This window comes from Halyomorpha halys, unplaced genomic scaffold, assembly GCF_000696795.3.
Source record: "Halyomorpha halys isolate HHAL.00 unplaced genomic scaffold, Hhal_1.1 Scaffold854.1, whole genome shotgun sequence".
Classification (NCBI taxonomy): domain Eukaryota; kingdom Metazoa; phylum Arthropoda; class Insecta; order Hemiptera; family Pentatomidae; genus Halyomorpha; species Halyomorpha halys.
Genome location: NW_027115045.1, coordinates 255,726 through 270,908, shown reverse-complemented (window position 1 = coordinate 270,908; position 15,183 = coordinate 255,726). Strand labels below are relative to the sequence as shown.

Sequence of the window (15,183 nt, the reverse complement as noted above, 5' to 3'; positions counted from 1 at the left end):
TATTATTTTTTTTAATTTATTTATTTTTATAATTTTTTTTATCATCGGTATTTCTTTTTCAGTTGCGAAGCTCTTCCTATCTTCTCTAATTCTGAAGCAATAGATGAGCGTACACCTGAAATACATAAAACAGAAGAATTATGATATTTGATTTAAACAAACCTTAAATAGTATCGATTCTCTTATAAAATATTTGAGGTGAGATTGTCAGAATATTTCTAATGTACTAAGAAAAGCTTAATATTTTACTTGGATCAATTTTTTGAAACTTTGACATTATTATTAATTGATACAATCAGAAAGTAATTTAAACTAATTAAAAGATAAAGTTTTATCAAGGTGTTTAGAATGAAAGTATTTCAAGTCCACACAGTACAAAAAATTAGATAAGTTAAGTTTCAAATCAAGCCCAGTTTCATAAAATTTAACAATAGTATCATTTAGTATTTACCAAAATAGAATTTATTAAGTTATCAAAATCCATTGGACCACTATTAACCTTAAATTTTCAATTTATTAAGCAGATCTCATTAAACTTATTGAGAAAATAACCACTAATGGAGTCATATAAATAACAAAATGATTTTTTTAATTGTAAGTAAATTATTTATTATATCCCCTTAAGATTCGTATTTTTTTTTAAAACTCCATCGTTGTTTTGGACCCTATGCCTGTTTTAAAGTTTAATTAATACATACCTATGTTATTACAATATGATATTTTTAAAATTTAAATATTACGTCATTGCAATCTTTCATATTAAAAACTACCCTTATATTTGTATGAGTTAAAATAGTTATTTATTATGTATTGCAGTTGCTATATGTGTTTTTTAACAGAACCATTTTTTATTTGTAAAAAGACTGAATAAATTGTAGGACAGAAGTGAATCGGTTGGTTGTTAAGGAAAAGTAGAGGACAGTAAGGGAGGGTATGAAGGAGGCGCTTGGAACTGATAAGAAACTTGAAATTAATATTAATAAATTACTAAAAAAATTAGATGATGAATGTAAACAATAAGTTTTATAAGAGGTAATCTTTTCATTAAAATTTTCTTGTATGTTTAACTTTACATATAAAACATTTATTACCCTTTGGGAAATTTACAATTAACGTTAGTTATTATTAACTAATACAATAGCAGGATATTGAAATAATGATTATTATTCATAAATATGATAAGTACCTTTCAGGATGTTGAACAAATAGTATCCAAGAAAATGGGAAACTATTGAAGCTATCAAAGTGAAAGCTGCAATCCACTGAACCTGTGAGAATGTAAAAAACTCAAAAACTGGGTAGACCCATACTCCTGTTCTTCTGCGAATACCAAAGACTCTAAAAAAAAAAACAGCATTCTTTATTAACTTTTGTATGAAAATTTCATATAATGTTTATTTATTTTTTTTATTGATATTTTGATCCATATTTTAGGTAGCCTTTATTACATAAAAGTAGTCAGGAAGAAATGAGCTACCTTTGAGCAGATTTATAATTTCAGAATATTTAATTAATATCTTAATCTAGACAAGAAATTAATTTAAACAAATACAGATGCAATACTCAGTGGTATAGCTAACCAAAGAAGGGCCCCTGCTCCCCACAGAAATCCCTACCAACCTATCTATATATTATATATAAGTTTTAAAACAACATTTGATTACAATCAAAGTTTTATAATAATTATTATTATTATAAATTATCTGACTGGCAAAATAATAATAAGTTTTTGGATATTTTATTTTTACTTCTTGGTACTTCTTTTTCAAACATTTTCCAGAAGGGGGCCAGGTGCTTGTTTGTATAAAGCACTAATATTTAGTTCTGAATATATTTTTCACTGTTTTTATTTTGTTTTTCTACTGTACTGGTATTAAGGCAAAAAGTTGGGTTTCCGTGATAAATTAATTACCTAAAACATAAAATTTAAGGTATTGTTCTCAGCTATTTTTTTCCAGAATATACATTATATATTCTAGTAGGGTAGAATTTATTCTTAGGTTAACCCTACTGACATGAGGACAATACAATTCTATATTTTTTTAGATTTGACTCGAGACTCGGCTCAAGGTTATTATAATATATTGAAATCTATCCTAGATGATACCTCTCTCCAGAGGATACCCTTCTCTTTGTAAAATTTTAAAATGTCTCGTCCTGTGAGTATATAAATTTAGATCCCTAAGCAATGGACCCCCTCTAACAGACCACAACAGAAAAATTTTCAAAATGTTTTTTTCTTTTCTAGAAATATTTCTTATCATTAAAAAAATACTTGATATAATATTGATTATGTGATAAAAAGAGAAAGGAAAAAACAATTTTTTTAGATTTTGGGTTAGATATATATTTTGTGAGAGAATGTTCCAGAAGTAAAGTGGCATCATGTCATATTCTTCTGCATGACAAATATAGTGAATTAGGAAACCAAATGTGGTTGTTTACTGTAGAGAAGTTTTACTGTTATAATTCCTGAGAATCGCTAGGTATACATTTCTCTCAAGTTCTGATTAGCTCTTTAAATAACATTGTAAATTAAAAAAAAATGTTTCGACTCCTTAGAAAGTTTTTGGGCTTAAATTAGAGGAGGAGAGAACAAATTTACATGCAGTATTATTGCACTTATAGGTTTTTTAGAGAATTTACATTGATTTTATTTATTTTCAATTAGTGCAATACCTTGGTGTTTCTTAGACCCACTGAATAAAATGTTTGAAGTTATATCTAGACATAATGCAAAATCTCTGCAGTATGTAATATCATCCATGTTAGATTCTGAACCATTTTACTATGTTATTTCTTTTTTTTTCATATGGGTCCGAGTAGTCCAGGGTCATGGTACATATTTAGTATTTATAAAATACATGATAATTTATTTTTAATTAACTCATTTTAGAAATAATTACACTATTATACAAACTTTACATGCATGTTTATACTTACATGATGCTATATAAAATCAGCAAAATTATTAAAGGTGGCAAAGTTTTGTACTTATTAGGTTCTTTTCTTACATGAGTGAACATGTACAATATAATACCAGGCAGGGGCAGAGTATGCATCATGTGGTTTAAGTAAAACGGGAACATTTCCATTTGCTTAGGATACATGTGTTCGGTATCCCAAAAGTACAGTACCCAAAATAAAAATGAAGTAACCTAGAAAGACAGAATATTTAAAAATAACTAATGCTTATGAATTATTAGAAATATTTCAAAGATAAATGATTTCATTTGAAATTACTTTCTTTTTCTTTCTCGATTTTAAATAAAACATTTAATTTTTTTTAGGGTTGTTTAATTATCCGTCATACCTGGGCTTCTATTTTGACTTTGAATTACTTTTAATATCTTAAAATTAATCAAGAGCTAGAGACCCCTGACCAGGGACATTTGGAAGTGTTTGTCCTCTGGAATCTATTTATTATTCATACCTCCTCAGAGAAAGTATCTATCATCCGTAACCAATGAGATATGCTTCCTTGCAACGATGCTCTGTTGAGAAGATCCATAAATATAGTATTTTTATTTCAGTTTTAGACCTATCAGTGAATTCTGGGTGTGGATTTAAGATTTAAGATATTAATTGATTGAAAATTTTGGGAAAGCAAGATTTTTTATCAAATTAAGTAGGATAAAACCAACCATTAAGTTAAATACTGAGTCCAATACTTTGCAATGGACTGAAGTTCGTAATAGTACTTATAAATAACTAAGGAAAATGAAAGGTTCTACACCTGTTCACCTCCTTCCACCAAATCTTATCAAAACTTCATTCTGCAAGGTAATCTCATTCCTACATCTTGACCAATTGTTTTTATTTTTCCACATCGTTTTTAACTATAACATATACAGTGAAATTTCCCTGTAATGGACACCTTAGTGGAATGATATCTTGTCTGTTAGAGAGAAGTATTCACTTAAGGAAAGTTGTTAGGGGAAAAAAAAAACACGTTTAATGATATAAAGTCATAAAAATCCTGATACTGAAATGATTGAATAAACCACAGGTGCCTGATTTTTTTGTAGCACATGCCTATAGCCAGGATTATCCATATTAAGGTGTCCACAACTCTTGATCTCTCCTCCCCTATGGCCCATGTCATCTTCACAATAATTATTTTTATAAGATAGTAATTTTGTTAACTATATCAAAAATTAGTTTATTTAACCCTTTCAACCTAAAAAGAGAATTTCATTAATTTTTTAATTACAACATAAAAAACCTGCTGGCCTCCTGCAATGTGCCTATTTTGGATCTGTGGCGTGCCACATTGTTGCCTTTGCTTTGGATTGGGCATTCTTGATATATATAAAGCTTGAAGTCCCCTCCTAATTAACACATAAATCCCAAATTGTCAAAAAAACAAGTCATTGATAATACCATAGGTGAACTTTAGAGGTATATGTAACAAAGTTAATATGATAGTGTTTGAATTTCTTAGAAATCAAGCTGTGTTTCCTTTCTTCTGTCGATTATAGAGTGATCAAATACAGTAAATACTGAGCTTAATAGTACAATAAATAAATAACTAAGCCCTTATTAAAGTTATATCTTTTACTAAAAAAAAAAGTTTAAAAAATATTGTTAATAAATTAATCATCTTTTGTGGAACAGAGGTAGGAGAGTTTTGACTTGGCTTATAAACTGTTTGTTATCAATGAAAAAGATAACCTGGTTTCAGGAAGGTATTTCATATCTCCTTATTTAGAATATGTTTGTTTTTTTAATTATTAAAAATTTTATATCAGTGACAAAATTTTATATTAGCAATATAACACTAATAAGAAGAAAACAAAATGTAATTTTAAATAGATGTTTAATCAGGTAATTGTTTTAAGATTTTTTAAAAAGAAATTTTGATATATTGATTAAGTGTTGTATGCATGGTAAGAATTTGTTGTAGATATCTGATGATGGGGTGACAACTCTGAAACGTTTTTGTTTGTTAATGATATAAAATAAATAATAAAACAAGGCAGAGTACCTTTTCAGTCACAAAACCTAATAATAACTGAGTCCATATATGTTACAGAAAGTAGCCACTATACTTGAGTTAAAAATATAATAAAACCATTCAAATCAGTTGGGAATGAAACAATGGTCATAACAGGGAGAATTCTGTTAAGAGAAATTTAGCTGTATTTAAGATATTCTAGCTTCTCCGCATTTCTTGAATAGTTTGCTGAAAATATTGTAAGTACTTACCATTTTATATGTATGATTTTAATTTTTACATGGCTAATTCAACTTCCTCCTTACTTGCTCCTCCTATTAATAGTCTAGCACTCTGCCATTTATAAGAAGGAGATTAATTATTAGTAATCTTATTCAAAATACTGTCAAAGTATTTTTTAATAATAGGCAAATGTTGCATGTAATGTTTACATTATGTTATATATGTATTTATATAGTAAAGCATTTTATTGTATATTTTCCCCTACATATATTATAAAATAGTGAATTCTTTCCTAAAAATGTTTTGTTACGACTTAAAGTAATGTGCTCAAATTTTCAGTTTAAAATTAACAATATTTTCTCTCAAATCTCTATGTTAAAAAAAAAAAAATGAATAAAATTGTCACTTACTACGGTCAAAGGAAATACTATTGAAAACAGAAAGTAATTAGCCGCATTATAAAGCATTTTCCTTATCTTCAGATTTTGTTCATTTTTCTTTGCACAAATAGCAATCACGTCTATTAAGGAATAAATTCCATAGTATATTATGTGAGAAAACTGAAAGAAAAGTAATAGTTAATAAATGAATGGAAAAATTTTAACTCAAAACTGATTGACAATTAAAGCTCACAGTTGCCCACATACTGAGGAGAAATTCTTTATGTTCAAATCCTTGTTTGAAATACTTGTCCTTAGAAAAGTCGATTTCTGTTGTCAACATTATAAATAAAAAATGAGCCAAACACCAGAAAATCACTAATAAAAAATATGTATGCATGTAGAACAGTAATGTCCGAGAACCGATACTATGAAATTCTGTATGAAATAAACAACAGTATTGTTAATATAAATATATCCAAAGTTTTAACAATTAATTAATTAATCATATTTCAAATATCATGCTCAGAAAGTGCTGCCTAAGTCTTCAGTTATTTTTGAATTGCTACCAAATTTTAAATAAGCTTTGTTAGTAGTTTTTGGTTAGCAATTAACCTAGTATTGATATATATAAATTACCTTTGCTTAGAAAAACTTACTCTTTAAAAAATTATTTGTTACATTTATAATTAAATAATAACACATATAAAATTGAAAAAATATAAAACTGGTTTCAAACCATAATTAAAAGTATAAACTAAGTCATAGAGCTATGATAAATTGTCATTCAGGATTCTAAGGAGCAAAAAAGTAGTACCTATTTATTAAATCAAATATTTGCTTCATCTATTAATACCAAAATAATCTCATCTCTAAATGGGAATACTTCAATTAGCTTTTTTACAAAAATGTTTAAAAATTTAGTCTGCTCTTAAAATAATCATTTGACAACAAAGTCTAATAATACTTTCATGATAATAATATTTTTTTCCAAGAAATTATTACTATAAGGATAATACTAATTAATAATACAAGTCATGTCCAGAAAGTAATAGTACAGTTGAACTGTCATGCTGTGTGAAGTTTTTTCAAAGCTGGCAACACTGAGGGGTAGAGGTGTCTCCTGAACGCTATGAGCACCAGAGACCCATGTCAAATGCTTACTCTCCTTACTTTGTGTCTTCAAATTTTTTTCCTTTCTGAAGACTCACATGGGTGGAAAAAATTTTGAATTGATGAGGAGGTGAAACAAGAGGTCTTAAAATGTATGAAAGAGAACCATAAAATTGATCAAGTCCACTTTAAAGCTTCTTCACGAGGAAGAAAAGGTGGGAAGAGGAGAGAAGCATTTTAATAATATTCTTTCAACAATTAATTTCAGAGGTCTTTTACTAACTTCATTGATCCATGAGTTGTGAATCAATATAAAGCTATTAATTCTGGATGGTTTATACTGCGGGAAGGAGTTTTTAAGAAATTTCGTGTAACTAAGTAGTAACCATACAAGTATGAGAATACTTTATTTTTATGGGTATTGTCTGGATTGATTTCTATAAATTCAAACAATATAAATTACTATTAATTAATAAATTAATAAACTAAAAAAACAGGGACATAACCTAATGTTTGAATATTATTGACAAAGCCCCGGATCTCCCAAATACCAGTAAACAATTAATCAGCCAATGTGCCAATTCAGAGGATAGGACTGAAAGACATAAGATCACATAAATACAAACCAGAGATAGCACTTCTAATATCAACAATCTAAAAAAAAGATTTATGAAATAAAGAGTCTTAACATCAAAACATTTCATATTAATACCGTAAAATGAAGAGATTGTGCCTGTTTTTGAGATTTTTTCTTTATTAACAACATCTTTGGAAGAATTCAGAGCAGAAATATTAGCTTTATAATTCAAAGCAGAAAACAATTTAAATGGTTAGTGTTGGTATGAGTATTTTGTTATTCTTAACAGTTTCCTTCCACCTGTAACAGTTGACTTTCATTCAGTTGTGGCATATTTTAGCACATCTCAGTACAAAGTCAGAACACCCCCAGTTTTATTAAAAATTAACATTTTTTTTCTCAATTAATTAATTTAATATCCAAATTTTTCTATTTGAATGATAACTTTATAGCAAAAAAAAATCTGTTTTTTTGACAGACAAAAATGTTATAATTTTTAAATTAAAAATCACCAATATATATATTTTTTTTATAGGACTCAAAAATAAATTTACTCCAACCCCAATTGATGAGCATGCCACTGACAATACACAAAATAAAAAAAAACACAATGTCACCTCAAGAAGTGAACTTATTTTAATAACAACCAAGCAAGACAACCAAAAAAAGCACAGTAACGAAACTCGATAATACTTCACATAGTAGGTTAATAAAAATTAATTAATTGTCAGTGTGTAAAATGAATACTGCAAGAACCAACACTTTTCATAAATTTTAACAAAGCGATGGAACAGTAAATAGTTGAAAAAATCTTATTGATGGTAGTAGAGGAGTGTGATAATACTTATTGATTTATACAAATATACAAACATGCAACTGGGCCATGGAAGATTAATCACTTTAATAACAAGCCGCCAGAGAGTACTTATTTGCTGGATTCTGTGATGGCCTATTCTCACCCCATAAGGCACAATCACATCTCATTTTATGGTAAATGTTAAACAAGTTAGATTTTGAGTGATTTACTACCTCTGATTAGTTTCTTTAGAATGTTAATATGAGATCTCTGTTATGCATTTATGTGATTTGTTTATTGTTCAATCCTCTAGATGAATACTGAATTAATGAAAAGTTAGTTATGTACTAATTTTAAAAGGTTAATTCTTTATTGCTATGTGAGATATTTACAATTTATAGCCATTGGCGGATGGCTTGAGATAGGGTGATCCTATGGTTCCTCTTCTTTTTAATATAGCACAGGATGTAGCTATTAATTAAATCAGAACTAATCCAGGAGGAACCATTTACTATCGACTGTCTCAACATTTAGCATATGCAGATTATGTAGTCATTGCCGCAAGACCCTGAGCAGCATTAAAAGGAACATTCCAGGAATTCGAAGAAGCATTTGAATTATACCTCAAGGTGAATGGAGGTAAGACAATGTACACGAAAAGTTCAAGAAAGGATAAGGAAGAGAATAGCAAAGAGACGTTCAGAGACCACTGTTTCAGTTCTGTAAACCAGTTTACAGTGCCTGGGAAGCCTGGCTACAGATGACAACGAAGTAGACAGCAATATAGAGGCCAGGAAATAGATGTTATTTCTCAATGCGAAAAATATTGAAGTTTAGAGATCTTTTTAAAAGAATATAATCGGTCATTTACAAAACCATCGTAAGGCCAGTAGAGATCTATGGGGGTGAAACATGACCCTTGACAAGAAAAGCAGAACAAATGCTCAACTCCTGGAAGAGAAAGGTATTAAAATGGTAATGGGGAGGAGTCTTAGAGAAGAAGAAGGAATGAAGAACTGATGGATCTGTTTGGAGAACCCGACATCGTAGCTTTAGTCGAAACAGCAATAATAAGATGGTTAGATCACGTTGATATAGGATGCCTGATGAAGAGATACCCCAAAAGATGCTTTATGACAAGTCAGATGGAAAACGGAAAAGAGGACGTCCCCAGATCAGATGACTGGACGGTGTGGAGTAGGATTTAATGCTTTTAAATATTGAAAGATGGAAAGAGAAAGCAAGAGACTGTGTAGATTGGTTGCATATGGTAGAAAAGGCCCGGATTCTTGTAAGACTGTAGTGCGATAATAATAATAATCATACTTACTTGAGATAATTCCATCCAGAAATGAAACTTTAAGAGGCATAGTTGTTACTTTAAATCTTCAGGAATAATTAAATTGTATTAAGATATAAAACTCCTTGGTACACCTTTTTGTACTTCAGGCTTCTTTTCTTCTCATGTTACTACATGATATGAACAATAAGAAAATAATATGAAATTATAAATTACAAATTTTTAAATCTTAAATTATAAACAATAGTCAATTTCAAACTAACTAAATTAAATTAAATTATAAACAATTTGTCTCATCATTATTAAGTAATAAGCCTAGTGGTTTGGTTGTTATGATGATGTAGCTGTCAGAGTTTATGACATTGAGTTATATGTTCATAATTTTTGTTTTATTAACTGTTCTACTTCTTTTTTTAAGTTTCAACTCATTTATTTTTTATGAGACTGAGCTTACCCCCTTACTGATGCCCTGTGGGAAATTTCTTAGGAAATGAAGTTGGAACTGATTTCTCCATGTTCAATAGTCAACCAAAATAAATAGACAAAAAACAAGAAAAAAATATATTTTTTTTTAATGGGTTGCTAAAAAGAAAGTCAAGGTGTTGTTTAATTTCTGATATCAGTAAAATTAGGTCAAAAAGAAGCTTTTAACTGAAAAATCGTTTTGTTAAATTTCATAGAAACTATCTTGAGGGAGCCCTTAATTTAATAAAATTTCTCAAATAATAATAATAACAGTGTCAATATATAAATATAGTACTATAATAATAAAAACAGTACAATAAATGTAATGTAATAATAACAGTGCTAAATTAAACTTAACAATCAAACAATTATGACTAGATTGAAATAGGCAAAAACTAATTTATTAAATTATTTATTGCGTTAAATATGTTCGTTATAATTCAATTTATTACCTCTTTCAAATTGTTCATAATTTTCATTGACACACTGTTTGTTATCAAACAACTTCACTTCTTACTATGTTAATCTTTTAACAACAAAAGTAGGACTATCAAGTATATCAGTCTTGTTCTTATCTGCTTCATGATGTATATGTGTGTTCAATCTGTTTATTTAATTTTTTTTTTAGTATTAAGTATCACCTTGTTTTTAATAAATAATTGAATGCACTTTTTAGTGCATGTTCAAAAAAATGACTAGATTAAAAAATTTTTCATTTCATAACAATTTTGATAAATAAAATTTTAACAGAAGCTTCAAAGAATGTATTAGAATTTAGTATTAACACAATTAAATATTTGAAAATAACTAGAACAAAAGGGATCAAATTGTCTCATTATCTTATCATATAATTTAATAAAATTTGAATTTGAAATTAATGGCAATATTACTTCAAAAATTAGTATCTTTATTAATCAAAATTAATATATTAATACAATTGTTGATGTTTCTGGGTTGTTGATCACAGTATTCAGAACTAATAATTTAGAAGTTTGTGTCATATTAACATCATTACTAAATAACTATTACATTTTAAGTGATACATGATAAAGCATTATGATAATTTAGTATAAAATACCTGAAACTGTTTTAACTAAAACAGGGATATAGTCTATTCCTCATCTGAACATTAATAATATTGTACGTCAATTATTAATATTCATTAAAAATTTCTAGTAAATTTTTTTATTTTATAAGTTGGAATTTTGACTAGCAACACTCCTCAGTCATAACTGATGCATTTAGGAATAATGTAATATGTTCTTTGATCCTTTTATCTATTTTTTGTAGTCCTCTCATTTTTCATTTGTTTACATTCAAATATCCTTTTTTTATCTTTTTCTTATCTAAAAAGCAGTTCTAATTAACTTCTAATAATAATCTCTCCCAAAGATGTGATAGCTGAGCAATTAGGGCAAAGGTCCCAACTAACAGATTTTAGTTCAGAACATTGTGGGTTCAATTCCCACCTAGTTCATTCAATATTTATTTCACTGTGGCCACGAGAAATGAATCTTGACATTCTCACTGTGAGACTGTATAGGTTCTAATTGATGGAAATCTTGACCGATTGAAAAAAAAAAAAATCTCCCTTCTCTCAGACCACTGGCCAAAAATATGTTTTTTTTTTTTTGGCAAATGCAACAGAGTCTGAAACACCAGCACATGTACTAGGAAAAAGCCTCAACATCTTCCTCCTCATGACACGCCGGCATCACAGAGTAAAGCATGAGTTGATGAAGCTACTTAAAGAAAGGGATTTTGCCTGCTTCGACAAGGTCTACTACATAGATTCAGAGGGATCCACGCGACATACTGATATTGTTGCTTTCCCCAAGACAGGTACTTCAGCATTCATTCTGGATACGACAGTGAGATATGAAAGTAATGACCTTGACCAGGCAAATAAAGTAGATAGAGAAAAGAAGAAAATTTATAATAAATGTATCCCTTTCCTTCAGGGAAAGAGACTTCTATATGAGAGGCCTCTGGTTCGGAGCTCATGGAACTATACCAAGCACAACAAAGAGCTTCATGGAGGAACTCTGTGTGTATATCAAGGTTGTGGCAAAAATGGCAGAAGGGATAATTCTGGACTCGCGGGGAATCTTCCACTATCACATGCAAGGTAGCTGAGAATAATGGTGATGTCTCGGAGAACATACATATATAGCACATTATGTATCTTAATTATTTTATATATATCTATGAAAATTTATATTTATTACTCTTTCTTTTGACATAGTATATTTATTTATTATTGTTAACTTAATATTTTTACTTATTTCATTTTAATTTTTATATACATTTTTTTTTTTTTGTATTAATATATTGTAAATGAGGATGACCATACTGGGTGTTATGTACATTTATATTGTTTTACCATATTTAAAATGGATATATATTTATTCTTTTATACTTTTACTTAAATTTATTTGTATGAGTGATGGAAAAAAAAAAGGGAGAAAGCTTTGCAGAATTGAAACATTAGAAAATTAAACATACTTAAAGAATGATAAAAAGCTGAGAAAAATATGTAAGGTAAGAAACAATAAATAATAAAAAGGAAAAAATAAATCATGTATTATTCTTGTACACAATATAGACATTTTATAATGCAAAATTTAAAAAAAAGAAATATGTAACTATTTTTATTATTAGTATTATAAAAAAAAAATTGTGCTTCACTAGGTATAAGTATGCTGTGTATAAGGCAACCCAACGAAGTTGGGCAGCACAAAATGTTTTTGTTGAAAATTGCGATTAAAAAAATTGAATGAATTAGAATAATTTTTTTTATTTAGATGTTATGGAGAGCAAAAATGTTCTTTCATTTCTTGTTGATTTTTCAAGGCTGTATTTCATTTTATTATATCAATTTCCTTAGACTGCCAATTCAGCTGCTTTGTGCCAATTTTGTAATTTACAGTTTTTTAACTCTTTGTTATATCTATGATTCCTAAGATTTTCTTGTTTTATTTCTTTTTCCTCTCTATTGTATTGACAGTCTATCTTGATCAAATTCATATTATTGCTTTATGCTATGATGTGTTGATGCTGTGCAGTTAGTGTTTTATTATGTTTTTGCTATTTGATATATGTTAGACTACTCTAATCTTCAATAATTCAATCTATATATTATATTTTCGCTTTTTAAAGTAATTCATTTTATCTTCCGTATTCATACTGTTGAGAAGATTGAGATTGAGAAGTTCATTAGGATTATATAACAAAAACAATTTAAAAACAAAACTGATGTGAAGAATCTAATTGACCACATTTCAGATCTCATGAATAACTACATGATAAGCTAACAAGAAATAAAACAATATCTTATGGTCTGGAAAATTAAAAAAATATATAAATAAGAAGAGAAATTAATTGGAATGATTGATGATGTGAGTGGAAAGTGTGGCACATTTGGAAAAATAAATATTTTTGCTTTGAAGAATATTTCAAATAATTCTATCTGCATATCACCTTGTTTACTTTATTTAGACCTTGAATTGAATTGGTAGTAATCAGAAGTAAAAAAAAAATAGTTTTCCACTCATAAACAGCATTAAATAAACATTAAATTCAATTATTCTCAGATTTATGCGTTTGTAACGTTAACATCTGCATCCACTCATTTCTTCAATTGTTAGGTAAATAGAATTTAATAAAAAAAATTTATGAACAAATGAAGAACAAAAGAACTAAATAGCACAGCAGATTATGCCCAAATACTTCAGTTATGCCCAAAAAAAACCTGTAATAATGGCTACATTTACAAAAAAAAAAATTATTAGGAATTTTTAATAATTGACAAATAATATTGTTAATATTGATATGAAAAATCAATTATATCCTTGTTTAATCAACAAATAGTAGCAAACAATATTGTTTTGTCACAAGTCCTGAATGTCTCTAGGTTAAAAATTAAAAATATATAAAACTTGTTATAAATATTTTTATTATTAAATGGAATTTGGTCCGGGTGCGGTCAATTAAAACTCAAATAGTAAATTGGCGTACTATTTGAGTTTTAATGGACTGTACCCGGACCAAATTCCATTTATTGATACACACGGTCAATCAGCAATCTTCCAGTATTTCTATTGTTGTTTTATTTTGAATTTTGGTAATTTTCAAATATAATAAAAATATTTATCATATTATTTATTCTTGTTCATTGGTTAAAATTGTTTAAATTACCTAAAAATAAATAATCTATACACCAAAGATGATATAGATACTCTAACCAAAACATTACTATAATAAAATGTTGACCAATCTTTTTTTATTTAAATTTACAACTGTATATACTAAAAGATGCAACTAGTAAAAATTATGTGAATTATATCTTTGTGGAGAATCTTCAATGAGAATGATTTTAACATAGAATATGTAATTTGTTACAATTTTGAAATCACTTTAATTTAGATCAAAGTATCTATAAAAATGTTTGTTATAATTTTCAAACATTTTTAACTTTTAACCTACAGGTATTGAGTCATTAAGAAATATATATATATATTTCCACTTTTTAAGGACATAAATTGTAATTATTTCTGTTTTTTATTTATTTCCAAAATAGAGCATAACCCATACATACTTTTTCATACTGGTCAATGTTTTGGACTACATGACCATTTTCAGGACATATTTTTTTTTTCATTTTTTGTATTGTGAATAAGCTTAGTAAAAAATATATTCTAAATTATTTGTTCAATTTTATAAAGTATTTTTCTCAATATATTTCACTATTAGCCTAAAAACATTAAAGTTATACTTGAGAAATGCCATATTCTCTTACCTGTTATTAATTTGTCATTTTTATAAAATTTCCTTTCAAACATCTCATTTTTCAGACTTGTCTATTATAAACAGAACATTTCTTATCATATTGCTCATCTTATTTATTAAAATGTCTTTGATCTAAGTTTTATTTCAACTATCATTTAAGAATCACTGCATTATTTAATTTAAAAATATTCCTTTATAAGATCAAACAGTTATCTTACTATCTTTTAGTGTCATATTCATTTTACAATATACCTTAGACTGTGTTCCCACTCTTTATTTTTGTCTCAAGGTATCATTACTAGTTGCCCCTTGAACTTGTTACTACTCAGCTCAAATTAGCTTCAAATTTCTAAATTTTAATTTTATTAATGCTTTTTCTGCTGCACCAGTTTTTTTCTCATGAATTTGGTAACTTTTATCTTATTAAAAATAAAACCACAAATTTTCACTGCAATATGTTCACAACATATAACAAAAAACTTGTCGAATAGTTTTTATGACAAAACCTCGAAAATCGGCTGTCATCAAAATTGCACTAAAGTTTTAAAATTTATTATTATGAATTTTTTTTCTTTGAATTAAGAT

The 15,183-nt window shown here is 27.7% G+C and overlaps 1 protein-coding gene and 1 long non-coding RNA gene across 9 annotated transcripts; one reads left to right on the top strand and one right to left on the bottom strand.

Moving 5' to 3' along the window:
- Positions 1–15,032, bottom strand: LOC106686645 (androgen-induced gene 1 protein). 7 transcript variants are annotated; one of them, XM_014430047.3, is made up of 7 exons: positions 14,609–14,994; positions 9,376–9,515; positions 5,813–5,997; positions 5,590–5,739; positions 2,944–3,158; positions 1,187–1,338; positions 1–115 (listed from the first exon to the last, which is right to left on the bottom strand). In XM_014430047.3, the coding sequence occupies exons 2-7, from the start codon at positions 9,413–9,415 to the stop codon at positions 42–44; spliced, it is 816 nt and encodes a 271-aa protein (XP_014285533.1). In that variant the 5' UTR covers positions 9,416–9,515; positions 14,609–14,994; the 3' UTR covers positions 1–41. The 7 variants fall into 7 exon arrangements, with proteins under 7 accessions (XP_014285533.1, XP_014285535.1, XP_014285536.1 ...); XM_014430049.3 differs by lacking the exon at positions 14,609–14,994 and adding an exon at positions 10,889–11,059; XM_014430050.3 differs by lacking the exon at positions 14,609–14,994 and adding an exon at positions 10,263–10,414.
- LOC136796937 (uncharacterized) lies at positions 4,598–8,365 on the top strand. 2 transcript variants are annotated; one of them, XR_010844732.1, is made up of 3 exons: positions 4,598–4,827; positions 5,036–5,196; positions 7,785–8,365. It is a non-coding gene; the product is annotated as an uncharacterized lncRNA (long non-coding RNA). The 2 variants fall into 2 exon arrangements; XR_010844731.1 differs by lacking the exon at positions 7,785–8,365 and having other exon boundaries at positions 5,036–5,424.
- Positions 15,033–15,183: the final 151 nt, after the last annotated feature.